Source organism: Lepidochelys kempii, chromosome 16, assembly GCF_965140265.1.
Source record: "Lepidochelys kempii isolate rLepKem1 chromosome 16, rLepKem1.hap2, whole genome shotgun sequence".
NCBI lineage: Eukaryota > Metazoa > Chordata > Testudines > Cheloniidae > Lepidochelys > Lepidochelys kempii.
Window position 1 is genome coordinate 21,485,205 of NC_133271.1, and position 26,809 is coordinate 21,512,013.

The window sequence follows — 26,809 nt, forward strand, 5'->3', positions numbered from 1 at the left end:
TCTTTTTTCCCTGGAAGTGTCAATTAATGTGAGAGGGTTACTTCCAGAATCGTCCGCACTCCCTGAGATGGTGTCACAGGGCGAGCTGGGTGTGGAAAAGGGTTAAGGCCTCAGAGCTCTGGATGATGTGTTAGAAGCCCAGAGTTGGCACCGAGGATAAGAGGTGCTGTCCTCAGAGCAGGAAGGAGAGTATACTGTGAAAGACCTGGTGCGGGGCGCTCTTGCAGTGGGCAGCTGTCTGGGTGGGGAAGGGCAGTGGCCGGAGGTCTGGATTGGGACTGGAGGAGTTCCTGGAGATGAGTGAACTGGGGCCCAGGAGGGGCTCAGTGGTTTCAGATCAGCGGGAAGCCTCGCTAGGAGGAGCTAGGGGGAACTGGGCTGGGCTCAAGGCAAGTCGAATGGTGGCAGGAACAGAAAAGGAATGGCTTGCGCCTGGAAAGGCAGAGGAAACTCTTTGTCTTGCTGTGTCTTAATAAACCTGGCCCCAAGAAGGGGAATGTTACTTGAAATGTGGTTGTGTGGGCACCCATTGGCAAGTCAGAGGGGAAACTGAGGCAGCACCCCGCGGGGGTGGGGCATGCCGCTGTTGCAGATCGATTTAAGTGCAATGGTTTGGGGCTCAAACAATGGACCTGGCTGCTTGCCCCAGGTGATATGTGGCTCTTCTCATTTTCTTTCTGTTGGCTCTGCTGAACTGACATCCTGTAAATTAGGTGACTATTAAATTCCTACAATTACGGCAATTGCCCAGGCAGCGCCACTGTAAAATTATAGGTCCATTAATTAATTTCTAAACGGCAGTGCAATTCCCAAGGGAGTGCAGACTGTATGCCATCTGTGTGAGGACTCTATTAATTCATCTTGATTCACATTATCACAACATATACCGAATGAATCCATAATAATCAGCCAATTATTTAAAAGTGTGACAGATGGGACCTTCATAACCCTAGAACTGAACTCACACACTACTGGCAGACTGATCTTATAGTGCAGTGTATATATTATGGAGGGCGAGGAGAAAGAGGAGAAAGTCTTTGTGTTTAGCATATGTGATGAGTAGACGTTCAGAGCTAGATCCTCAACTGAAGTGAATCAGCACAGCAGAGCTCTATTGATTTCCCTTGAACTATCCCAAGTTGCACCCAATGAGGATCTGGCCCAAAGCAAATAGCTATTTGGTGCTATGTTGATAAAGACCTGGATTCTGTTCTTGGCACTGCACTGCGACTCAGTTGCCCTCTCTGTGAAATGGGAATAACAATACTCGGTTGTAAAGTATTTTGAAGTCTGTGGGTAAAAACTGTCTATAAATGAGCCATCCATCTGGCTCAGATATACAGTTCCAAGAAGCATCTTCTGCCCATTTTGGAGCAGCCTTTTCACGTTTTTTATTCCTGAAAATAAGTTGGATACGGTTCTGGTTTTCAGATGTTCATGGGTGCAGTTATGCGTGCAAAGAATGCACATGCAGTTATTGACCGAATTTGCTCATGCAGTTATTGCAATGGACAGAGGGAAGTGACCATTTGCACATGCAAATGGTCAGTGAGATACACATCTGGCCATTTGCCCACATACACACCAGAGACAATTTGCAAATATAGGTGTGAGAATTGTGTGCAAAGCAAACACATATGTATTTTCCACATGCAACTCTGAGCCTGCATCTTTGGGAATGAGCCCTTTGCGGTGACTTCATTCCCTTCGACCCATTTCCCATCTGAGACCTCTTCCCAACTCACTTTTCCCATTGCTCATCTCACCTACCAGCACCACATTCCAACATCGGCTCCTTCCCACTGCATCTTCCTCCCTCATCTGTTGCGTGCTTATTCTGACTTGTCATCATACTCAATATCTGATCTGTACAGGCCTGAGATCTCTCTGATTCCCCTCCTCCCCCGCCCCTACTGAGCCTCAACTCTAGTTTTGGCTGAAATTTTAGGCTGGTTTGTATGATCCAGCCCCATTTGTCCATACTCCTAATCTAAACGGCTACATCTTATTCACAATAAAGCCAGTGATATGGGCCTTAATTCCATTCAAAATATGTTGCTCTGGAGACCACATTTATGGCAATGGAAATAAATACTTGATTCCTGTCGCCCCAACAGTATTTATATGCCAGGGACGTACGGTAAAATCCTCTTACCAAGCTCTCTCGCTCTAACAGAAGAATAACACAACGGTAAATCATTTCCCACATGGGAAAGGAGAATAATGTTGTGACCCAGGGAATCAATATGGGGAATGAGAGAGACGTAGGCCACACTTCAATAATGGAAATTTATGCAAGAGGAAAAACCCTCTTATATAAATAGCTGAGGAAGGAAACATGCTTATTTAAGGAGCCTAAGTGCAGGTTTGCCATTAGACAGCTGGTGGAAGACACAAAAGGGGGCGGGCCATAAGAATCCCTCTGTCAAAGAGTACTCAGAGAGGGAAAACTTATGGGACTGAACTCGGAGGAAGTGCAAAGAGCAGCTCACGGTAGACAGAGATGGCAGAGCCTGGTTCATGCCCTAAGCAATGTCTGACAGCATGGGAAGGATCAGAAGCCCCGCATTGGGGAGCTAGCTTAGGAGTGCCTGTGTTTTATATCATTGGCAACATCAAAAGGCAAGAGGGTTGACATTTAGAATGAAAAGGATCAAATTGTCTGTACTCTGGGCTTGGTGTTAAAATTTAAGGCTTTGCCTGTGTGATGTTCTTAGTTTAAGGGAGGAAAAGCATATAAATGGAACATTTTTTCTGGCATTTAAGTCTCTTCTCAAGGCTGTCTATTGATAAATTTAAGTAGGATATCGATGCTAATATCCATGGTGCACTTGCCTTATTGATTCCGAGACACGGAAGCTGCAATAAATGATTAACTGAAAGTGTTGTTTGCCATATAAATTACTGCCAGCTGCACAAGCCTTTGTTTTCTATACTTTGTCTTCCGCTAAGTATCAGACGTTCACCAAAACTAAGGTTACAGTCTGGAGAGCTTCACCAATGCAGGGGATATTGTGGTGGGGTTAGTGGTTTGCATCAAGTAGTATAGATCTCGCTCCTTGACATCAGTTTTCGATGCTCGGAGAAACAAATTCAGCCCTGAAGTCTGCAGTGAATCCATGAAACACATGCGCACGCGCACCCACAGGTCCCTAGTGCTGCCAGCCTGGGAGAGGTGGTGGCCTTGGTGGAGGAATGAGCACTCAGCTAATGACTGCTGCAGTGAGGGACACCCTGAAGATGCATCATTTTGTTGTGTGTCTCTTCTCCACAAACAGCCCACGCACACAGAGCTCCTGCCCAGGGTTTGACGATGGTGAGGAGAAGAGTAATGGAACTCTACCCAGCTTCCCACACCCAAACAAAACTCCACTTAGAGGAAGGATGGTCTTGTGGCTAAAACAATGGACTGGGATTTGGCAGATCCGCGTTCAGTGCATGACTCTGCCACAGATAGAGTGAGCTTGGGCAAATCACTGCATCTCTTTCTACCTTAGTTTCCCATCTCTAACACAGAGTAATAATATTACCTACCTCCCACCCTGTCTCTCTATTCTTCTCCAAGTGCCAGTCCCTATGCGTGTTCCACACCTGGGTGCACATGGGCCCAAGTCCAGAAATTCTGACAAGCGGGGTCACGAGCACAGTGGTTCACCTTGTGCTCCGGACTGAGGCAGTGCCTCTCCTGTTCCTTTTTACCACCTCATGGTGTCCCTGCGTCCACAGATTTCTCCAGCTTTTATCCTTATACTTTGTAAATACATTTGTGAGTAGTTGATTGATAGTTTATATTTGCATAGTTGGAATTTTTAATATAGTTGGTGTAGGTAGTTTTTTCCCCCCATCCTGTGAGCTCCCTCCACACGGTCTGGGACTGTGCCCAGAGTCCCACGCTCAAGAACTGTATCTCCTGCCTTTTCTCTTTCTCTGTGAGCAACGATCACCAGTGCTGTCTCTGTTGTTTGGGTGAGACGTACATTGCTGCAAAGTGCAGCTCCTGTCGCTCTTTTCCGCCGCGAACTTGCAAAGCTCAGATTCAGAACATACCTTATGGAGAAGGCTCTGGGGCTTCACTCTGATCCAGGCCAGGGTAGACCTCTCCTTTACGTTGGTCCTGTCAGATGAGCAGTGCCCCTCTGAGCACAAGCTTAGGAGCGGAGTCTGCAGGTGGCTCTTCCCCCGGCTCAGAAGAAAGCCAAAAGAGGCTCTTGCATCCCCCCAGAGGGGCTGAATTTCTTTTCTCCCAAAATTGCAGCCTGCAGAAAAAAAACCACTGGCGCATCCAACTGCCATGAACTGGCCCAGATCGATTCTTGTTCCTGATGCCAGCTTTCCAGAAAACCAGGGAGTTATTCTGTGTTTTCTTCCTGGCGGGACAGTGCCTAGGAACCATGTTTCCGCTGTTCGCATGTCATCACCATTAAACTTCATTTTGGTGGAACTGTGTGACACAGTGTCAAAGTGGTCCTGGAAAGGAGCCTCTCATAGCCTGTGTTAATACTTTCCAGTGCACTGCCAGACTCTTGGGCGGGGGTGGGGGTGGGTATGTTAGTAGCTGAACTAAGGGTTGCTTTTAGTTCTGAATGTTGGGCTGGAGAGAATTCACCATCAATGTGCAGTGTGAGACAGGAATTCACAGAGTCAGCCCCCTGGAAAGTGATGCTACCACTGTCCACAGGGACACACTCCGAGGGAGGTGAGCCTGGGGAATATCCATCTCTCCCCAGAGGAGCTGAATTCCCATGTGTTGGGAAGAGGGGGAAGCCGAGTGATCTCAGCAAGGGATGGGGCAGTTAGAATAGCCAGAAGCCAGCACTGGGTCTAAGAATGGTTTGCTTCTCCACATGGCCCCACAGACATTCATTTACCTAAGTCACAGCCACCATGCATTTTGCTTGCTCTTCGACAACCACATGTTCTCCTGAAATGGTAGACGTGGCCTTCCCAAGCGGGCTTCAAAAAATATCAGTAGGGTGCATGGAACATGCAGGTGGGAATTGGGGTGAAGGCCCTTGAGACAAATTTGTCTCTGGCGACTTAGTGGAGTTACCCCAGGGATGGATTAGGCCCCTTGTGAGTTTCTCATATTCACATTGGTTGGCAGCTTCACAGCTGTTCAAAAGAAGGGGACCTTTCTTCTGAGAGGGATTCCGAGTGCACCTGATCGCTGGAATTCATTTCACTGCTGGCTAGAACTGCAGCTTCATTTCTCTTGTTTGTCTCTCCCCCTCCGTCTTGTCTGCCTGATAAATGTTGCTCTCTGAATAAGATTAACCGACGTGTTACTGGAGAGGCCACTGAAGTCTTCCCCATGGATGCAGTTACTGACCATCACGTTCTATTTCATCATAGTTAGCTTGAATGTTGGCTGGTAGGTTTCTGTCCTTCTCTCTCCTAGTACAAAATTTTGACCTGTACGTTCTGTACCATTTTATATTCCTCTGCAGCAAACCGAGTAAGCTACCGCTTACCAGAGCGATATGTATCCCTCCTAGATCTGGGAACATACAATAGAAGGTACTAGCTGTAGTTCAACCCACAGTGAGTGGACACCATCCTTCTGATTGAACTTGAAACAAGTCTGGATGCTGCCTGGCTTTCCTATCTAGCTACACCATGTTTTGTAGGCAGGTGGTATGGTGGAGCTGGGTGCGTTCCCATAATTATTGCTTGGTTGGTTTGTTTTTTTATGTATCCATTCTTTCTGTCTTTAGCCTTCTCTTTGAGGCAGTGCCTCACAATGGCAGGACACTGTTGGTAGGAAGCACTCAGCATCTTCAGTGCTTAGATATCTCTCTTGGTGACTTTGGATTGATTAGAGTCTGGAAACAAGACTATAGAAATAGGCAGTAAGGTGGGGAAGCAGTGAACCCTGGAGAATGGGCATTGGGGAAGAGCAGTGGCTCTTCAGTTCAGATGAGCTTGTGCAACTTCTGTTATCTTTGCGTGCACAAAACTTTCCTCTGAAATTACCCCAGTGTTTCCCAGGGGCGTTAGGTCTAAACCAGAAACCCCAAATGGACAGTCCTTACGTGCTGAGAATGGGGTTTGGGAGCTCCTTTTCCTGTGGCAGATAAACACAGGGGGCCAGATTTTCAGCGGGTGTGAATCAGAGTGGCTGAGGATCTGGCCCAGTGCCTTTCCAGAGATGGACAGCAAGATGTCCTCTGTGTCTGAACTTTGCTTGGTACAGTGGGTGTGTTTGGGTGAGGGCAGGGGGAAGGCATCAAGGAACCAGTTACTGCTCTTTTATTCTGTGCTGGCCCAATCCTGGCATCAACTAGCGCCATGTAGGAGCTGCTCTAACTTCTATCTCTAGCCGAAGATCCCTAAGGGACCTAATACCAGTAAAGAATCAGCGTAGCAAAAAGCAGCTCCCCCACAGCCATTCCCACCAATCCCTGGCCGTGCCTCCCAACCCCTGGCCATGCCCGTGTCAGCGTGTGGGACGGCTGGTGAAGAAGCTGTCTCTGGCCAGCTTTGCCATACTGAGGAGTTCCACCAGGAAACTTCTTTGCTGACCCAGCTATGGCCTGTGTGCATCTGCTTTGCACCGCCTGAGCAGCACAGAGTCCAGACCAGAACAAGGAATCTGGCCAGGCTTCTTCCAGCAGGTTTGCCGTCCAAGCAGCACCGGAGATAGGGCAAACTCCACTCCTTTTCCTTGCTGTGCGTTGCTGTCCTGTGTGATGATATCCCACTGCATCCAAAACTGGAGAAACTGCTGCGATCACACAAACCAAGCAGGAAATAGCAGTCGGGAGCCCTTTCTCATGCTCCCTCCGGCAGTCCTGGGACATATCACACAGTGCAGACTTTGGGAAAGCTGCAAGATGAAGCTCGGGGCCATATCCCCCCACCCCATCCCTCCCTCCCTGTTACAGACTTACCTGTTCATTGGCACCGGTGGTTCCCAACTTAGCAAGAATTCTCTCCATTTCCCATGTCCTGAGAACCGCAATCTGTTAATTCTGGGGACCCACCATCACAGATCATGCTATGATTTTACTGTTATACATTTATATAGCACATCCTTGGTGCACACGCCACTTTACACAGTGAGTGAAGAAGCCACGGCTTCATCCCAACTCTGCTACTGCCAAGCTCCAGCACCCTGCTCTGACCACTCGAGCTGGGTGTTCTGTTCCCCCAGCTTGAGACCATAAAAGTCCTCCCCAACCTCCACAATCACTGCAAGTTCCATCTTCATTGCTGCAAAAGAAACCCACGCTCATTCCCAAAGGCATGCACCAATGATGTGCCTTGTTACCTTCTTTGTGTTTGGAAAGAGATGTGTCCATTCAGGATTGGGGCCCCATCGTGCCAGCAGAGAGAGAGACGTGATCCATGCCCCACAGAGTCTACAATAGAGGAGCAGTGCCTTGAAGGCCAGGAGCATTCCCCCTCCTGTAAACTATATGATCCCTGACTCTGAACATTCAATAAGCTTCCCACTATAGGACTGTCTTTTCCCTTCTTCTTGCTGCATTTTCCCTAGGGCTTGCAGTATGGTTTGCACATTGCTCCACACTCCCCCCTTCGGTGTTAGCCCACTGAAGCTGAAGGAGTTAAACTGAGGATGAATTTAGGCTGTTGTGACGCATTAAGTTACTTCCGCCTGCAGTTTCAAGACCTCTCTGTGACTCCTTTTCTCCTAGGAATTTCTCAGATAAATCACTGAGTTTATAGAGACCAAACTTTCCCCTTGTTCTATCCTAAAATGACTTAGTCAGAGCCCAGGTCCTGCAGTAACACAGTTGCCATTGACCCATGCCTAATCTCCTCCTCCTTATGCCCTGGCTGTGCATCAACTCCCCGGTGAATTACACACGCTCAGGAAATCCTGGGACGTCCACAGCATGGCCGTCTCCTGTCGATTCATTAAAGTGGCAGCTGGCATGACTCGGGGGTGAGGACCAAAAGGAGTCCAGAGAGAAATAGGGAATTCAGCTTTCCAGCTTGTTGTTCTACAAGAATATAAAAGCAGGCAAATGGCCACATCCTACTGCAAGAGCAAAGTTCAAGAGAGAACAATTATTTATAGCTATAAGTTTAGACTGCAAAATTCTGTCCCTTCAGTTTAATGTGTTTGTTACTTCTGTCCTCCTGATGCTTTGTTCTTCAGACCATGCCATTAAAAATTCTACTACTAATAATCATTCAACTTTAAAGGGACACTATTGTCAGGTTGAAAAATCACATCCATCCCTCCATCTCCTTAACCTGTGCGCCTGTGTTACTTTTAACTATTGATGCAGTTTGTTTATATTCTGCACTTCACTCAACTTTGACGACAATAGATTCATAATTTTCACTTTTGTTTACCGTCAGTTTCACTTGTTGCTTCCCAGTGCTGCAGCATTTGCAGGGGGGATGTTTAAATCCATTTTTTAAAAGGGCTTTTCATTTAAAAAAAAGCATGACCATGTTTCTATTAACTTTAGATTTTGCATAACTTAAAAAAAACCCACACATACAAATTTTGGGTCCAAGTTACAGGACAGAGTTACAATTTAACTTTTTATTTCTCAGCTTTTTTTCATTTCCAGCAATATAAAGCTCTGTCTTTGAAAGAGGCATATTTGGTTCAAAAGCCAAAGAAAAAGGAATCTAAGGCTGAATTAGGTAACTTAGGTCCCCAGTATTTTTTAGGGATACAGACACTACCTGGCCAAAGAGCCCCAAGGTTCCTAACAATATATGTCTAACACCTAACTTCATAAAAAAGGCGGTGGAACGGAAATCCCCAGTAACCTGTCCCTCCCAACGCTCCATAAATAAAACAGCCACCCTCTCACAGAAGGCTAGAGAGGAAACTAAATATTCCTGAGGCTGTGCTTTGAGGATGCCAGCAAAAGACGTTGGCTTACAAGGAGAGGGGGAGTATTGCAAATGGAGAGGGGATGCTGCCCCTGCCGCTGTCTACTCCTACTAATACCCTGGGATGCTCGGTACTTCCAATTCTGCTGGCTCATAGCTGCTGTGAGGGGATGGCCGACATAAAACAAATACTGAATAGAGCTGGACAGTCCAATGGTTGTGGTGCTAGTCTGGGACTCAGTCTGCTTTACCACAAACTTCCTGTGTGACCTTGGGCTAGTTACTCAGTCAGTCCATGCCTCAGTTTTCCCTTCTGTAATATGGGGGCACTCATACCTCACAGGAATGTTGTGAGGATACATACATTGCGAGGCACAGAGATCTCCTGCTGATGGGGCTATGTAAGTACCAAAGATAGGCTGGTAATAGCAATGTCCAGAAAGGATGCTCTTCACCGCTGGTTTGTCTTCTTTTGTCATTTGCTCTCCCAGTGGATCCTTATGTCCACCGTAGAACTATAGTTGAGAGGTTGGGATGGCAGCAGGATAGGATCAGGCAGAATTAGGGAAAGAGGGAGACACGAGAGAGAAAATGTGCATCCCATTGACCATCCATTGACGGCCTTTTGCATGCGTGACGGAGATGGATGTAATCCCTGGCATGAACAGCTCTGGCTAATCCAACGACCCAGATTCCCCAATGCTTTCTGTCCATGTACTTCTCAGTTCTGGCAGCAGAGTACATGCGTGCAGAATTTCTATGGAGACTATTTGTCTTCAGTGACATTTTGGTCCCGGGGGCAGCCCTGCTGAAAGAGTGAGAGAAGCTCTCCCAGACAGGATCAGCAGGGTGGCCTCCCTGATTGTGTGCTGTAGCTTCAGGATTCTGGGGAGAGCTCAAAAAGACAATGGACTGGACAATCGCTTGGACGCCAGTCCTGGGGTGTAACCGAGGCTAGATGCTGAAGTACGGCCATCCTTGCTCACGTTCACAGGGTTAAACTAATTGCCATATGTGAGGTCAGGGAGGGATTTCCCCCCAGCGCACATTGGCAGGGACCTTGCATTTTATCTGCTTCCTCCGGGGAATCATCTCTGTTAGGATTGGGTAGACGATGACCAAACCACCTTGGCCAGACACGGTCGGGTCTGCGCAGGGACGATCCCCACTCCACTTCCCTACCTTTGTGTGTGGTGTTGCTAGCTTTATGCAGACATTACTGAAGGCAAAGAGTGACAGGTCTTCCCCCTCAGCATTCTGTACTGCTCCATAAGCCCTGCCTGGTGGACAGAGCTTATGCCACTTAGCTCACCGTATTGACTGGGTGGACACAGGCAATCAGAAACTTGTTCAGGATGTGTGCAGCTCAGTTGTGTCCAGGAAACAATCTGTAGCGTAGAGGGAACTGACCATTGATGCTTGGCTATCGTCTTGGGTTTGGGAACAAAAGACTCGGGAACTATGAGATCTTACCAAAGCTGGGAAAGCTCTCTTCTGAACTTGAGTGTTTGGGTGTAGTATTAACCTCTGGGCTCTTTACCACCTGAAACTCTGCTCCAGGTCCCTTAACAACGGCTCCAGCTCGTACATTCTCACAGGGGTGTCGGCAAGCAAACATACTGCAGCTGCTGGAAAACAGTCCCTCCACACAATGGCTGGTGGACTTCTTGGAGGTGCGTGGGCAGTTGTGTTACTTTGATCTGCGAATACCAGAGGACAGTGGCCTGATTGTCATGAGTGCTGATCAGTGATAAATTGAAGTCCCCCCTGGAACAGGAAGCTGTTTGTCAAGAGCTCTCAAAGGCATTTCTTAAAGCATGTGGGCATCTGTGTTAAAAACAGGGACTGAGGAACAGCTTTGCTAGGCCCATCTCTTGCATCATTTAAAACTGGACCAGATCATGTATTGGTGAATATACTCCTGGGGGGAAAAATCCCAGCAGGCCTTTTCCATCAATGAGCGCTAGGATTCTTTGATCACTAATCAGGTGTGTCCTCTCCACTCAATAGTCGCACCTCCATGACGGCCATGTGCTATTAAAAAAAAAAGCATCTTGCAAAATGGGGCAGATTGATGGGGTAGTGGGAAAAGACTTTTTACAAACAAAGATCCAGGGCACGTGTCAGCTCAACTTTGGCATCTGCAGCTATTGCACCTCTCTGGGGTATTTCCAAGCAGTTGGTAATGGCTCTGATGCTAATACAGCCTGAAAGTGGGAATTGGGCTAAAAAATATGAGAGATTGAGAGAGGAGGAGGAGCAATGTGGATGTAGAAGAAATGCACCACGGAGCGGAGATATGGTTTAAGTAACAAGAAGGGCATCCCTTCCCCTGTACCCCTGCACAGGGCGGCTCATTGGAAAGTGAGTAACTCCGGTTCATATACCATGCACGCACCAGAGTGCAGCACGTGGCTTTGTTCCCAGCTAGGAAAGCAACAGCAATAATGTGTTCGAGTGGGATCGGAAACTAGCTCAAGACAGTGACACAAGTGGTCAGAAGAGATAGCATGAAACAGAAGGGCTTGAAAAGAAGAGAAAGGAAAGGCCAAGGAACGTGAAGGGGAAGAACCAGGTTAAAATCCCCATTGTTAATTAAACAGTGGGTATGATAATACTTTATGCAGCAACTGGACTGCTGTCCCGCACCACCATAATCTATTCTGAATCTCGGAATAGCATTTCTCAGAAGTACTCTCTTCCCCTCTGGGCGGGGACCTTGGCCCAGATCCTTGAGCATAATTAGGTTCCTAACTGCCACTGAAATTAGAGTGTCCTTGTGATTGTATTTGTCTGTATTTGCAAAAAGAAAAGGAGGACTTGTGGCCCCTTAGAGACTAACCAATTTATTTGAGCATGAGCTTTTGCTGTAGCTCACGAAAGCTTATGCTCAAATAAATTGGTTAGTCTCTAAGGTGCCACAAGTCCTCCTTTTCTTCTTGTGATTGTAGATATCTCTGAAGCTCCATGCAGAGCTAAATAAATAAAAAGTGCTACATAAATAAAAAGATTTCCCTCTGACCTGGTGTACAGTAGGTCTGTTTCGGAATAGATTGCGCTTCATTACCACAGGAAAATTCTCTCCATCCGTCTGTCCATCTATCTATCTTTTCACACCCTGCCCATCACATACTGGGATTGAGTGCTGGGTCCAATGAAAAGCTTCAATTCCATTACATTAGTTTCCGGTGAGAGCAACATGCACCGTGAGAAAATGGCATCACCCCATCCAAGTTATTATTCCTGTAAGTACACATTTTCGTCTTGGAAAAACGTGCTTATCTGTATTAGTGCAGGGTAAGTGGTCATTAGAAGCTGCCACAGCCTGTTGCTTTTCCTGAATAAACAAACAAATGCTGTAATATTAGCACGAATGGAGGCTCTCAAAATGCTTCATTCTGGCAACTCTGCTGGTGGGAAATCCAGTCTCCTTTTGTCCCCATTGCTGCCCTCATTAAAATTCTTCTTGGACACAAAAGCACTTTGGGATGTTGAATCTGGCTGTGCAAATGGCAGGTGGCTTTGACGCGGCGCCCAGGGACATGGATGCAAAGTCCACGTGTTGGAACAGAACGTCATGCACATTGCTGTTTGACGGTGCCACATTTGTGAGAGACCTTAAAGGTACAGGTCACTGGGGAGCGTAAGCAGGAGGGGATTAGATCTTCTAGCTCCTGCTTGGAAGTGGCTTTGCCTGTTACATCTTCCTCCCTGCCAACCTCCTCCCCAGAAACTGAAATGGACAGAAAGGCTGTGCAGGAAAGATGAACGTAGTTGCACGGCAAAGCTTCTCATGGAGTCAGGAAAAGCAGCCAAGATCGAGCCCAATGTAGCCTGAATTCTCAAGCAAGATTGTTGGTACCAAAGGGTAGGTTACACAAACTGGGGAGCAGTCTTAGGCATGACCAAAGCAGATGGTTCTTAGGGTACCCCATCCAAAGGGGTATTGAATCGGCACTGCAGTCCCCATGGAAACTTGCAGACAAGTCAGTCGTAAATCACCGCTCTCCAGCATCACAGACCCTCCCTGTTGTCCTTCTCCATTCCAGCAGCATGTCACCTGTTGCTCAATCATGTGTCATTGGGTCTCTGACAGACCCCAGGACCTTTTGCTCTCAGCTCTCGGGGCACAACTGCAGCTGATGCAGTTGAGGGGGCAGGTGTTGGGTCCTGGGCTGCATTTTGGCATCTCCATGCATCTGAAGAAGTGGGTTTTCTACCCATGGAAGCTTATGCCCAAATAAATCTGTTAATCTTTAAGGTGCCAGCAGACTCCTCATTATTTTGGCCTAGAGGCACCTGTCAGATCTCACTGAGCAGAAAAAGGACAGTCCTTTCAGAGGACGGGTTAATACAGTTGAGAGACTAGGTGAGTTACTGAGCTGGTTGCTTAGCGCACGCCCCCATTAAAGAGCACCAGGCACTGATGGGTCTGATGATGACAACCGTTAAGGTTCCATCTCAGAGTACTGACTAAGGAGGGGACTTCTCTGGGAATTGGTTATCCAGCCCCTTCCCAGCTCAGAGGGCAAGGCACAGGCAGAGAGACAGATATAAGAGTGGCATGACCTCACTCCACTGGCAGAGCACCTTATATCCTAGTGGTTTAGGCATCTTCAGTCCCAACCCCAGAAGATACCTCAGCTCTTTAGAAGACACCTCAGCTCTTTGTAATATTGCTAAAGAAAAGTGCTAAAAAAATCACGAGTCAGGCTCCACAAATGCGGAGATTGGGGTTAAAAATCATGATTGTTAGTAATACTACCTTTGGAGCTCTGGTCATTCACTTTTTAGTTTTTGCGCCTGTAAGGATCACATTTTCAAGCTTTTCTCTGCAACCATGTGGGCTAAAATCTTCCTTTTCTTTTTTACTGGGAGCTGAGATTCTTGTGTATTCACACGACTCCAGGAGCTGGGGCTTTAAGTATCATGAGACTCATTATAAAATCACAAGCTTTGGTGACGCGGCAGTAGTAACCAATATTTTCCCTTTCCTAGTTAAAGCTCTAATTGCCAACCTCTTGTTCTTTTCCAGCAGCTGGTGGATTTATTACTCATCCACACCCTCATGGTGGTAGCTCATCTTCACATGCTCTAAAAGATAGTGTCTTGTTATTAATTTCACTCTGCAAGGATAAAATATCTACCTATTAAAGTGATCAGGTATTGGTGGGGGGTGTATTTTTTTCCTGAATCTTCTTAGAGGCCACCTTTTATTCTGTTTCCTTGCTTCTCACTGGCTGCTTAAGAACAAAACCAGACCAAATCACAGGGGCTAAAGGGATGCTGCGAAAAATACTCTGTAAAGAACTTGGCAGACTTTGTACTTATAGGTCAGAGGGAATCTCATAAAAAGTTCTCTCGTGTCTCATGACTAGCGCTTTGTGGAGGATGGAAGTTCTATTTCACAAAGGATTTTGAGATTTCCAAATCTGATATCATTCCAAATTGGAGCAAAAACTGAATATTTCCATATTCTCCGCAAAAAAAATTCTGAGAATAAATATTGTTTCCGGTTGATTGAAACATTTCATGTTGATTTTGACTTTTAATTATTTTTTTAAAGTCTTTTCAAAATGAAAAATCAAAAGATTTTGTCCCCAAAATGTTGCAATGGGCTATTTTGACTGTGTTGGAACTTCCCCTTCCTCCCCCATTTTTCTTCTTAAATGAAAATTCTGACAAAATTAACCTGATTTTGTGAACAGAACTGCATATTCCAGTGGAATATGGTTCCACTGAAGTTTCTCCAGCCCGCTTTATTAATGACAGTTACTTTGTTATGTACCACTCTGGGGTAGAACTTTGACTTTGAATAAAAAATCATTTAATAAATATATTGGAATCAAATCACAGGTTTGTCCTAATCAGAGATGGAAAAGGCCCACTATATCAACAAAGCCAGGATAACATAACACAAGAACTAGGGGTCACCAAATGAAATTAATAGGCAGCAGGTTTAAAACAAACAAAAGGAAGTATTTTTTCACACAATACACAGTCAACCTGTGGAACTCCTTGCCAGAGGATGTTGTGAAGGCCAAGACCATAACAGGGTTCAAAAAAGAACTAGATAAATTTGTGGAGGATAGTTCCATCCATGGCTGTTAGCCAGGTTGGGCAGGTATGGTGTTCCTAGCCTCTGTTTGCCAGAAGGTGGGAATGGGCGACAGGGGATGGATCACTTGATGATTACCTGTTCTTTTAATTCTCTCTGGGGCACCTAGCATTGGCCACTGTTGGAAGACAGGATACTGGGCTAGATGGACCTTTGGTCTGACCCAATATGGCCATTCTTATGTTTTTATGATACAGTGTCCTCTGACAGAGGGATATTAAAACTGAAAGAATTCCCAGTTCTCAGTCACGCATCTGATTCACAGGACATCAATGTACTCAAAAGTCTGCTGCTGATGCTGTGTAATAAGAGGCTCCTTTCATGAGATGAGGTTCCTGATCTTAAGGGACGTGAAACAGGGTATCTGCTGATTCCAGACCCAGCTTGGCTGGTTGAATCCTTCCCCGCTCTGATCAGCAGTAGCTTTGTGCAGAGGGGAAAGGGCAATGTTCTGCAGCCCCTTGCTCATAATTACTGTTTTTATTACAGTAAAGGCTAGACGGGCCAACTGAGATCAGATTCCGACGGGATAGACACACAGCACTGGATAGTCTTTGACACTGAGAAGTTACGATCTAAACATGAAAGACAGACTAGACAGAGGGGGAAGTCGAGGACCAAAAATTGTGGCCAATTTCACACAGCAGGTCAGAGTCCAGAACAGAACCCAGGTTTCATGAATTCCAGGCCAGCGCCCAATCCACACTGTCTTGTCTTTCACCTCTCACATGTGATGTAGGGGAGAGAGGCTCAAAACTAGCCCCTCTGGCACTGAGAATTCTTTTTCCAGTTTGCCATGCAGTATTGTTGCAATTCCCCACACGATTCCCGTTCCAGTTGTGCTGACATAGTCACATGCTGCTGCGCCGTGGTGTTCCTTTGGGATGTTGGGTTGTCGCCACTGTACCCTGAAAAACCACGAAGGATTGCTCTGGGTCATCCAGGGTGTGAGCTGGATGTGCTGTGTACAGTAGAAGGGCCCGAAATGCAATGTCTGTATCAGAATCCACACCCTCCCCAGGTTCAGGGGGTTCACCTCTAAGGTTGGTTTCAGCCCCATCATAGAGACAGGACTAGCCACGAAGTCTGGAGCTGGTATCAGTAGTGTTCTGACCCTGAGTTTTGGTTCCCACATTATTCCTTTATCAAGATGTACAGAAGTTGCACAGTCTGCTGAGACAGGCATCCTGCAGCTGCATTGAGAAAATACTAAGAAGTGCTAGGATCCAGGCCACCCATGCCCTTTGCCTCCTTGAGAGAGTCACATTCCTAGGAGAGAGGACAGTAGGGTTATAATCTCATGAGGCCTTCCCTACACAACTAACACACTTTGAGAGAGCCGTCCCTTAACGTCATTGTATAGTGTCCTGTGGAGGGAACACTCTCCCACCCCTTGTAGAGAGGGACCCCTTTTTGAAATGACAAAACCAAGCCAAAATCTTTGCAACTATGTGTAAATAAAGGAAAGACGAAACCAGCATAAAACAAGAAAAAAGCAGCGACCACCAAACGATATAATGATTTTTGTTTCTAAATTTTATTCTGTTACAGGGATGGAGCACCATCCATCCCGGCCCACAAGACTTCTGGGAAGCCAAGAAGAACAAGGTATTCCCATTTCAATATTACCAGACAAGCTGCCATGCAGCTACCAAGTTTATATATCTATATATCTAGAGTTAAAACAGCCACCGCCAAAATCTAATTGCAAACTGCTCCATGTACTCTGTCAGCAGCAGTGCCTTTTCCCCTGTGACTAGCCCCTAGGCCAGGCGGGAGTAGGGAACAGATTCAGCAACAGTGTCCCAAGTCTACATGACTAGGGCTTCCCTGACAGCCACTAAAGAACTTGTCCCTGGCACCCTTCTCCCAGATTGCATGATAATAAGCAGTCCATCTGCTTGACTCCCAAAACTAGCAGATCCATCTGTATCCTCAGCTTTCCCTCCCAGCTACCTCCTAGTCCCCCCCAGTTCAACCCACCCCATTGTGTTCTCTGCACGTAAAAAAACAAATGGATCCCCCCCTCTTTCCAAACACACACGTTTCGTTTAGAACATCTCTCTCCTGTGGACAAGGGTCAGCTCTGGTTAGGTTTCTCCAGGCACGTGGGGGAGGGGGAAGGATTCTCGCCCATGGCTGAATAGCGGCAGATGAACATACTGTAGAGATCTCCGCTGGAAAGAGCTTGGGGTTCCAGGATGGAGAGGGAAAAGGAGGCAAGGAAGAGCTGGTGGAGTAGAGGTGTCTGCATTAAGGAAGCCTGGGCCTGAAGGGTTAAACCCAGTCCCTTCATCAGGTTTGCTTGCTCCTTGCAAAGTGCAAATTCTGTTTCTCCCTCTCTCTACCTCTCACCTTCTCCTTGAACTTCTGAAGCATAGGCATATTACCTCACGCACTTGGTCTCTCTAATATCCTGGGACCCACCTGGCTGCAGCAACACTGCACGCTTGTGTAACTAGTCATCATTTTATAGCTGTAATTTGTCTTCGCCAGGGCACATCTAGAGATGCCGAATCCTCTTTATTGTCAGTGATGATCATTTTTGTCTTAAAAAACAAGCACTAAAACCTACAAAAAGCGCAGATCTCTGTGGCAGGGTCTAAAAGTCGTCCTCCGTCCGGCGGCTGTTGGCAGCCTGCGTGAGACGCATTTGTGGGCCTCAGCGTAGAGCCTACGCATCACAAATATCCTGGCTGCTAGTAGCTTAGCCGTTGGCAGTCTCAGCTGAGAAGCTACAGTATGAATGGGCCATGGAGGCAGAGCTCATCTCCCATCCGCAGAGGTCCGGACTGAGACGATATTGGGAAGTCTGCACTGCCCATTAGGGTGGATAAACTGAGGACTTTGGCTGACAGGAGTGTTGATCCAGCCCCTGGCATTCCAGTCTCTTGTCCATGCCTGCGTCCAAGCAGGGATCCTCTGGGAAGCATCCACTGAGTCCTTGGCCTCCTTGCAACAGCAGCCGTTGTCTGGGGTTTTTTTGCTCGGTGTTGCCTTCTGGTTCCTTCCTTTGACCCTGCCTTCCGTTGCCGTTTGGTCATTCTTTATGCTGATATCTGGTTTCTGTGGCCCCACCCGCAATTGAGGGGGCGGCCTTTCGTTTTGGTAGACTCCGCCCACCAAGCCCAGTCACCAGATAGGCCGGCACCTTGCATCTGCACTACGTTCATACACAAAAGGTCGGAGGGGCTTAGGCTCTGCTCCACACAGAACATCACTCAAGGAGCTGCCGGGTACTTGCTGCTCTGTCATCTCCCTGCTGTGACCTATATGCAGCAGACACCCCAAGCATGTTCTCAACACTAGTTAAAAATGCATCCGTGAGAGGAAAACAGCAATACCCCTTGTCTGTCTGCAAATAGCAGCCCATTGCCTGGTCTCTCCTCTGGACATTCAGAACAGTGATGGTATGAAGAGCGTCCTTTGGGTCACTGGGGCACTAGTGCCCATGTTTAATCAGTTCCGTTTCCTTCACACTGCGTACAAGTCTCCTTTGATTGGTTCTGTTTGTTTGTTTGTTTTTGTTGGCAATGCTGACCTAAAAAAAAATGGACCCTGTGGCATTTCTAATGAGCGTGCTTAACTGATTTCCATACTCGGGGCTCGGGGATATCACTTGCTAACACGTGCTCAGACAGGCCACGTGGGGCTTTAACATCCAGTGCTGAATCAATAGGGAATAGCTCTCCAGTCGATAACACAGCTTGGGAGGATGAGCTAATTATTCCGTGTGCAGCAGAGCGGTCCGGTCACTGCTTCATAGCTCAGCGCACATCTGCCTTTCACCCATGGTGGGGCACTGCAAGGTTCCAGAGCTGCGGGACTGCTCCTTAGGAGCATGCCCTGAGCCCAGCACAGAGCCTGAGAGGCCAGGCAGTGTTGCAGGATGGAGGAAAGTGAGAGGAATTGCCTCACTCACTTGCAGGGCAAGGAGTGACTGCAGCATCTGCTGCAGCTCTGAAGCCAGCTATGTCGGGGAGAGCATGGGTAGAGCTGCATGGCAGCAGATCCCACCACCAACTATGCCCTGCCCCCTGCAATGACTGCATGCTGTCATACAAGGCAGGGGCTTGCAGGGAGCATTGTTCTGTGACACGCACAGCTCCTCTCTGCAGGAGTGCTCCACGGATTCTGCTAGAATGCTTTTGTGGCCACAGGGATGGGGCTGGAATGGTTGTTAAGGGGCTGTCCAATTTGAGCTTCAGCCCACTGCTGTGGCTGCCGCCACTGTCTCCATGAAGTGCTGATGCTTTGAGGCCTTACAAGAAAGTTGGCTTCCCAGTCTGGGGCACAGGAGCAGCTTCTGCTGCAGAGATCCCTCATTCGGAAGTGTGATGTTGTAAAACTAACAGCTGCAGGTGGTGCATTGAACTGGGAGGGAGGTACATGTGCTGTGATTTGATTGTTTCGTTTTTTGGAGTGCTCCAGCGATGGGAGCGAACGTGCACCTGGAGGGGAGAACCCAGGCCATGTATCAATCTGGTTACGTGGAAAACCTTGCCTCATGTTTAGGATGGCATGGCTTCTGCTTCATTCTGTCCGCCCCTCAGGGGTGCAAATGTGCATGAGATGTGAAATCCAGCGTGGACACACAATCCCAAACCTTTCCAGAGCAATCGCTGCTTTCGCAGTCATCTTTGGAAACCATTCAGGCTCCAACCCCCACTTTGTGTTTGCATATCCCATCGCTTCAGCATGCGGTGTGTCCCTGGGGGACGCTTGCATGAAAACAGGGGGGGTAAATTCACTGATACGTTCCATCTGCTTTGCACTGCCCCGCTGACAGGACCCATCCGCAAACTCGGCTTTAGTGGCTGATGAAACCAAGTTGACAGCTGTTTTGCATCACTTGAGTGTACCAATGAAGGTGGCCTCAAATCTCCCTTTCTAAAGAGCTCACCTGCTGCTCTGGCCTAGTTCTGTATGATCTGGCCTCCCTCCGCACTACTGCTCTGTCTAGTCTCCTGAGTGATCTCCCTTAGTGAGGTACCCCCTTCCTGAAGTGCCCCCACAATCAGAATGTTTTCCTGAATGTCTAAGATAAGTTTTCACTTTCCTGGTTTCAGGCCCGTGACCTCCTTGTTAAATGATCTAATCCCATTCTTGTATGTTACCGCCTCTTCCCCCCGCAGGTTCAGCATGTCTCAAACCTGTGGCATCACGGTTCTGCATTCTGTGGCCCATCAGAATTCATGTTGACAGGGGAAAGAGAAATCTCCTATAAATCCAAACATTTACCCACAAGACTTGTTACTCAATTGCCTAGTAGCATAGACAATGTAATGGTTAAAAAACAAAGTGTTGGAAGTGAATCCAGATGCGTGTTATTCTAGCCCTGGGCTTCTCTTGAGTAGAGACTGTTCATTGGGCAGAACTTTCTGATATGGGCAAGAATCCACTAAAGACTGGAATGAGACTGTTGTGCTAGTTTTCCTTTGTGACTTCGTCCAGATTTGCACCCACATGCGTGATGCGTTTCATCCTCGCTGCGGAGGGAGGTAGAATTCGGTGATGATGGAAAATCGTAGCTATCGCTTTTCATTGTTGTCAGACCTTTAGTTTTCATGTGGTTGGTAAGAGGAGCGGATGGAAGGAAGAGCTTACAAGCGATGGTGTGTGTGTGTGTGTGTGTGTGTGTGTGAGAAGCTGTGGTTGGAAAGGAGAGAGGAGGAGGTACCCATGTCAGAAGAGGTGGGGGAAAACCATATTCTGATATCGGGGAACTCCCTCTCTTTAAAACAGACCACAAAACAGATTATGCTACCCCGTCACGCCTTGTGACCCTGGAAGCTCTGAACCGGCAAATAAGCAAGTTTCCTCACTGGGAATTTAATGCATGGTTTCTGTTTTCATTTTGGACCGGGGGCATTTGATGACAACGTGCTACCTGCTTCTGCTAACCAGGTTCTGCTGGGCCAGAGCAAGCCTGCCTCAAGGGTTTAGACTTGGGTTGAGCAGAATTGAGAGTCGGCTTTCCACCAGCCATAAGCACAGACTGCCTGTGGAACAAACTTTTTGGTGTAGTGCTTTTCAGCAGTGATCCGTAATAACAACAATACTTATATAATCTCTCCCTCTCTCTGGCTTCTCTGTGTCTGTTCCATCTGTTGTCTATCATTTATATCATCAGCCAGATTCACTTTCTTCACTAGCAAAGTCTATTCAGGTGTCTCTCTGTCCCATCATGTTCTGTAAGATCTGCTCTCTCCATACCCGCATACAGCTTCTCATACCTGAGGGCATTTCAGTGGGTTTCCTTTGGGTCAGGATTCATAAATCTAAGGTCAGAAGGGACCACTGTGATCATCCAGTCAGACCTCTTGAGGTCATAGAAAGTCACCCAGTGACTCTTTCATTGGGCCCAATAACCTGTGGTTGAACTAGTGTGTTTATTTTAGAATGACTTCCACTCAATGTAAAAACTCCTGATGAGGGAGAATTTACCCTGTTCCCTTGGTAATTGTTACTTTCAGAGCAAGGACTTGTTGTCTGCACTCTTTCTTCGGAACTCGCTGCTATTGTATATTAGATCTTTGTAGCTTAAGTCATTGTTAAAATCCCATTTGCTCAGGGCTGCCTCTGTTGTAAGTTTTTAAATTGGGTTTTTGGCTTGCTCAGCGTCATTTGTAGCCAATTTATCTCCTGTAACATGCCCAAAGGAGTTCCAGTGAAGGGGGCCGCATCTGTGAGATTGAATGAAAGGTTGACATTATGAGCAATAAAGTTCTAGGCTTATGACAGTTGAGAGCGAGAGAGGCACCTCCGTCCCCCAGTAACAGGGAGATTCAGGGTCTAATGTCAGCCTATAAAAGTAAATAGAAAAATTCAAGTCAGACCAGGGCCAGATCCTAGGCTAATGTAAGATCAATTGGATCTATGCTGCTTTAGAACAGCCAAATATCAGGTTATGACTCCCCACTTAGCAGATGTTGCATTGTGCCTTTAGAGATGTAGCAAACACAGTACAAAACTTTAGATCAGTTTGCAAAACTAAGTACTTATTTTTACATAGCACCTTTTATCTCAAAGGATCCCAAATCACTTTAGACACTATAGAGATATGTAGTTACATATATATCTATGTACAAGAATCACTTTGCCCTCCACAGAGGTGCATCCACCTCTGGGGTGGAATGTGATTGCTGTTTAACAGCAGAGTGACAACACTACACTACAGTTTAAGACTGGAGGCTAACGATAAAATTGAAAAGCATTTGCATGATCTAGATATAGAGGATGAGTTTAAGACTAACACGATTGCCATATTCTGTTGTGTAATCTTTTAGCATGTGTTTGAATTTCCCATATTTTTTGTTGTTTTATGTTGCCACGTGGCATGGAGCCAGTTTACCTGATAATCTGATTTAAAAGCTTTATTGTGTTACGTACTGTGCCGATTTCAATGGAACAATCTCTGTGTCCTGTTACTTCCCATTAGTGTCACATAATCAGCTTCATCCAGCAAAGAGATAATGGATTAGGATAGCTGCTAATAGTGTTTTCTCTGCATTACTGAGCTTCTTTCAATATTGAGCAAAGAGCTGGGTGAAATGATGCGGTTGTTCCTCATGGCAAGCAATGGACACTCCATGGCTGGAGTCATTCTGGACTAGAATGGGCTAGATCGGTGCTACTCAAAGTGGTTGTCCGCGAGCCATCAGCTGCCGGTCTGTGCGTACACTGGAAAAAAAAATGCCGGTCCCCCACATCAAATAGCTTGAGAAGCACTGGGCTAGAATGTACTGCAGGAAACAATTCTGTTCTAGGGAGTGGATGAATGAGATGTCTATTGGCTCTTTTCCATTTCTAAAGCTTGATTTTGTATTTGGAAAGATCAGCTAATGCAAATAGCTCCATAATGTGCTGCTTTCCTAGGTTATTGCCATTAAAACGGTGTGTGCTACATTTAAATGGGGACTAGCGTGAATGATAATAATCAATAATAACCCACTTATACAGTATTTTTCTTCTTCAGAGCACTTTTTCAGACTTTAGCTAAGTCACAGGCCTGTCATCCTTGTGAGATAGGTAAGATTATCCTCATGGCATAGATTTGGGGAACTGAGGCAAAAAGGTTAAGTGATAAGCCCTTGGTCCCAGAGGGAATCAGTGTCAGAGTAAGAACCAGAACATAGGAGGATCCTGTCTCCCAGACCTGAATTTAGATGACTAGGCCATACCTCTCTCAAGGGAAGAAGCATCTTTCAGTAAAGTATGTGGCATCTTATGTTGTCTTGGCAAATGAACATGTTATGGTCCAAGAGAGGCGTGGGGAAGGCAGCTCTCTGGAGACAGAGACTATAGGACTGTGCCGATACCTCCGGGCAGCAAACTGGGAATGCGTATTGCAGTTATGCCCCCCGTCTCCACATACTGGTAGACAGTGCCACGTGGCTGGCAGTGTTACTGCCTCAGAAGGGAGGAAGGGTTGGCACGCTCTGCATTCCCTAGGAATCCCCTTGCAAAAGGCCTTTCTTTCTTGATCTGTGGGAGGTCTGGTGGCTGCTCGGGCACTTTCCTGCTGGCGTCTTGGGATGACAGCCAGGTAGGGAGGCCTGGAAAACAAGGGCTTTTGCAGTGGCTTTTCCCATATAATTAAAGGGTTTGCTTTCCAGATCTGTTGCGTTCCCTGGATGTGGTGTGGACAACTCGGGAGGCATTCCCTTTCCTCAGTGTTTGTGTGTGACTCAGGGCTGGATAGTGCACTGTAAGGTTCCGATCAGCCATCTTTTAATCTCCAGTTCTCGCTTGGTTTCTTTCCCCCTCCAAATGTCACAAGGGAGTGAATGGGGTTTTTTTTGCCCTTCTATGCTTTTTAAAATATTGGTGACTCATTGTCGCTTCTAATGCCAGGTTCTAGAGGGACAAGGATGTTCAAAGCAGAGCAGACACGTGGCAAGATGGGGATGGAATTCAGGTGAGACTGGACCAAGCTGGATGGGTGGGAGGGTTTCTTAGGCTGCGTGTTTTGCTTGTCTTAACACATGACATCAAAGCCCTGGACAACACGGAAGGGACTCGGGTGCAGAAAGAAACTCCCTCTCAGTGTCGAGGTGGCCAGTCTTCAAAGACACAAGTGAGGAGAAGGACTGTCTTGAGGTGAAGGCACAAGTGTTGGGATTCAGGAGGCTAGGGCTCAGTTCCTAGTTCTGCCACTGACTTCCTGTGTAGCCTTAGGCAAGTCACTTTCTCTCTCCCTGACTCAGTGCCCCGGCAGTAAAATGGGAATAATAACGCTTCCTTTGTGTGTCTGTCTTGTCTATTTAGATGCTCAGCAGTATGGGGCAGGAGTTGTCTCTTACTTGGTGCACGTACAGCATCTAGCATGACTGGGCCCTAATCTCAGCTGATGCCTCTAGGTGGTTTTGTAATAATAATAATGGCCTGGTGGCGGCCATCAAAGGCAGTGGAAATCAAGTAGCTGAAAAACCCTGCGTGACCTCTTTGGAAATTCAGCCTGAACAGCCTCCAGAAATGGTTGGGCTATCTGGACTCACACTTTACAATTATTATCTTCTTTCTTTTCTTCAGGATTGCCCCATCCTGCCACCCAGCCGCCCCATTTCCTCTCCCTATCCCAGCACTGATCCATTCCCTTCAGCTGCATCACCTGTGTCCAGCCCCCTCCTTAGCTCTTTACTGCAAGTTCCTTAACCTTTTAGCATTTCTTTCCGAGAGAGGGGTTCTTTGCAGCTGCCCAAACTTTGGTCAAGGACAAATTTGGGGGGCGGGATCTGGAGAAATCTCTTTAGGTTCTACTCCCAAACTCGTCTGCAGAGATGCACATGCCCAGTCCAGCTCTGTTCTTGGGCCACGAGAACTGTACTGCAACTCCTCTCAGAACTAATGCTTGCTTTGTTCCTCAGTTGGGTTCCAGAGGTCGGAGTCCCCACTGGCCATGCCAGTGAAAGGGTTAAGTCAAAGCGAACCCAGGCTTCCTACATGCCAGCAGATGCTTGTGCTACCATAGGTCAATGTTCCTTTCGATTCTGAAGCCTAGCGATCCTCACAGCTCCCCAAATCTCAATATTTTAACTCCCCATCCCAGAGCTGCGAACCACAGACTTACGGTGCCTCCCTTCTTCCCTGTTTGTGTCTGCAGCTGTGCAGGAGGAGAGGCAGCGAGGGAAGGACCGAAATGAGAACGAGGTGGAGTCAACAAGTAGCGCCAATGAGGACATGCCCGTGGAGAAGATCCTGGAAGCTGAACTCGCAGTGGAGCCAAAGACAGAGACGTACATTGAGGCAAATATGGGCTTGACTCCTAGCTCGGTAAGGACGCCTGCCCCTTTCCCCTGTGCGCTAATGCCATCCCATTTGTGGGAATGCAATGGAGTGAATCGGTGGTAAGGCCTTGAATGCTGTCACTGCATGACTATACAGACAAGCATGGTTAAAGGGAAAGGGGGGCCTTGGGCACTGGGACCGCAGGAGAGCTGTGTTCTAGTCCCAGCTCTGCCACACCTATCTGTGTGACCTTGGATAAAATGTTTGATTGCCCTGTGCCTCAGTTTCCCCATCTATAAAATGGGAATAACACTTCCCTTCCTCCTAGAGGTGTAGTGATGAAAAAACCATTGCATGTCTGTGAGGTGCTCAGGTGCTAGTGATGAAGTGCGGTTAGGAGGGTGCATAGAAATGATCTGTATTGTAGGAACACAGCTTGTTCTACTGCACGCTATATAAACAATGGAGTAAAAGCCTTGCCTTGAAAAACTTGCAATGAAAGGAACCCTATAAACACACCCTTTATCACTAAAGTGCAAAAATATTGCTGTATGTTTTTAAACACCACAAATTTGAGGATTGTTTGGATCCACTGTAAAATTTATATATACTGTATATATATGGATGAGGGCTTGGACTTTAAACCCACTCAGTGTTCTGAGGTGTTTGGATCCAGAGTTGTGGTTCAGCCCCTTCGAAAGGTGTGGACTCTAGTGGGACCCTTTTTGAACAGCAGATGCCCCATAAATAACCCACACATGGTCCCACCACTCCCATTAAAGAGCCCTGATTTATAAAGAGCATTTGTTTTTCTCATTTAGGTGGTGGTTCTCAGCTATAACAAGTCGGGCCTTATAGTCTATGAACTCCTGCTCCTCCGAGAATAGCTGCCATATTAGGGGAGGTCACCATGCAGTTTGAGCAAATTTATAATGCATCAGGCTCAGTGGGTGTGGCTAGTGACTCCACCCCAAAACCCTCCCCTTGGTTTTAACCAGGGGAACACTGGGGTGCTGAAGGACTGGGAAGTCTCTTAAGTAGAAACAACTGGTTGGAGGGAGGGGAGAAACAGTTGTTGTCATTTTACTTTTTTGTCCATGTTGTTTGAGCCGATATCAGACATGCATATTGAGTTTGCAGCTTCACTTGTGAAAAGGGCAGCCCTATGGAATGGCTTGATATGTAAAAACAAAAATGGAAGTACCTGGCCTGAATGAGTTTTTCCTTGGGGGAGGGGATAAGGGCCTTATAAAGTCCAAATGGTCCTAACTCTTCACAGTCTTGCTGGTGGTGGGGTGGAAAGTATAGGTTTCTTACATTTCTATGCAGTAAAGCTCATAGGGAGATTTCTGATTATTAGCATTTAGAGATCTTTGCTATAATGCATTGTAGTTATGTTCCTCCCACTGCCGAACATTCAAAAGTCATGCATCAGGCCCCCAAAATCGTATGATTTTTTTAAAGTAAACTAATAAACGGGGGTGTGTGTGTATTTTTTTAAGCCTTTAAAGTAAACTTGGGTCACATGTTTCCAACTTTTCTCTGTAATTATCAGGGCTACAAACTAGGGTGCTGTTTTAAAGGAAAGCTGAGCTTTTCGTGTACTGCTATGACTCCAGCATCTGGAGCATTAAAAACCAC

At 46.9% G+C, this 26,809-nt stretch overlaps 1 protein-coding gene across 3 annotated transcripts in view; it reads left to right on the forward strand.

Moving 5' to 3' along the window:
- RXRA (retinoid X receptor alpha) overlaps nt 1-26,809 on the forward strand; it is a 224,501-nt gene that overhangs the window by 165,551 nt on the left and 32,141 nt on the right. For 2 of the 3 annotated variants that reach the window (XM_073314208.1, XM_073314210.1), the window contains exon 5: nt 25,044-25,213. In XM_073314208.1, coding sequence (XP_073170309.1) covers nt 25,044-25,213 — 170 coding nt within the window. Of the gene's footprint in view, nt 1-16,489; nt 16,547-25,043; nt 25,214-26,809 lie in introns of all 3 variants that reach the window. The other variant, XM_073314209.1, reaches the window with a different exon arrangement.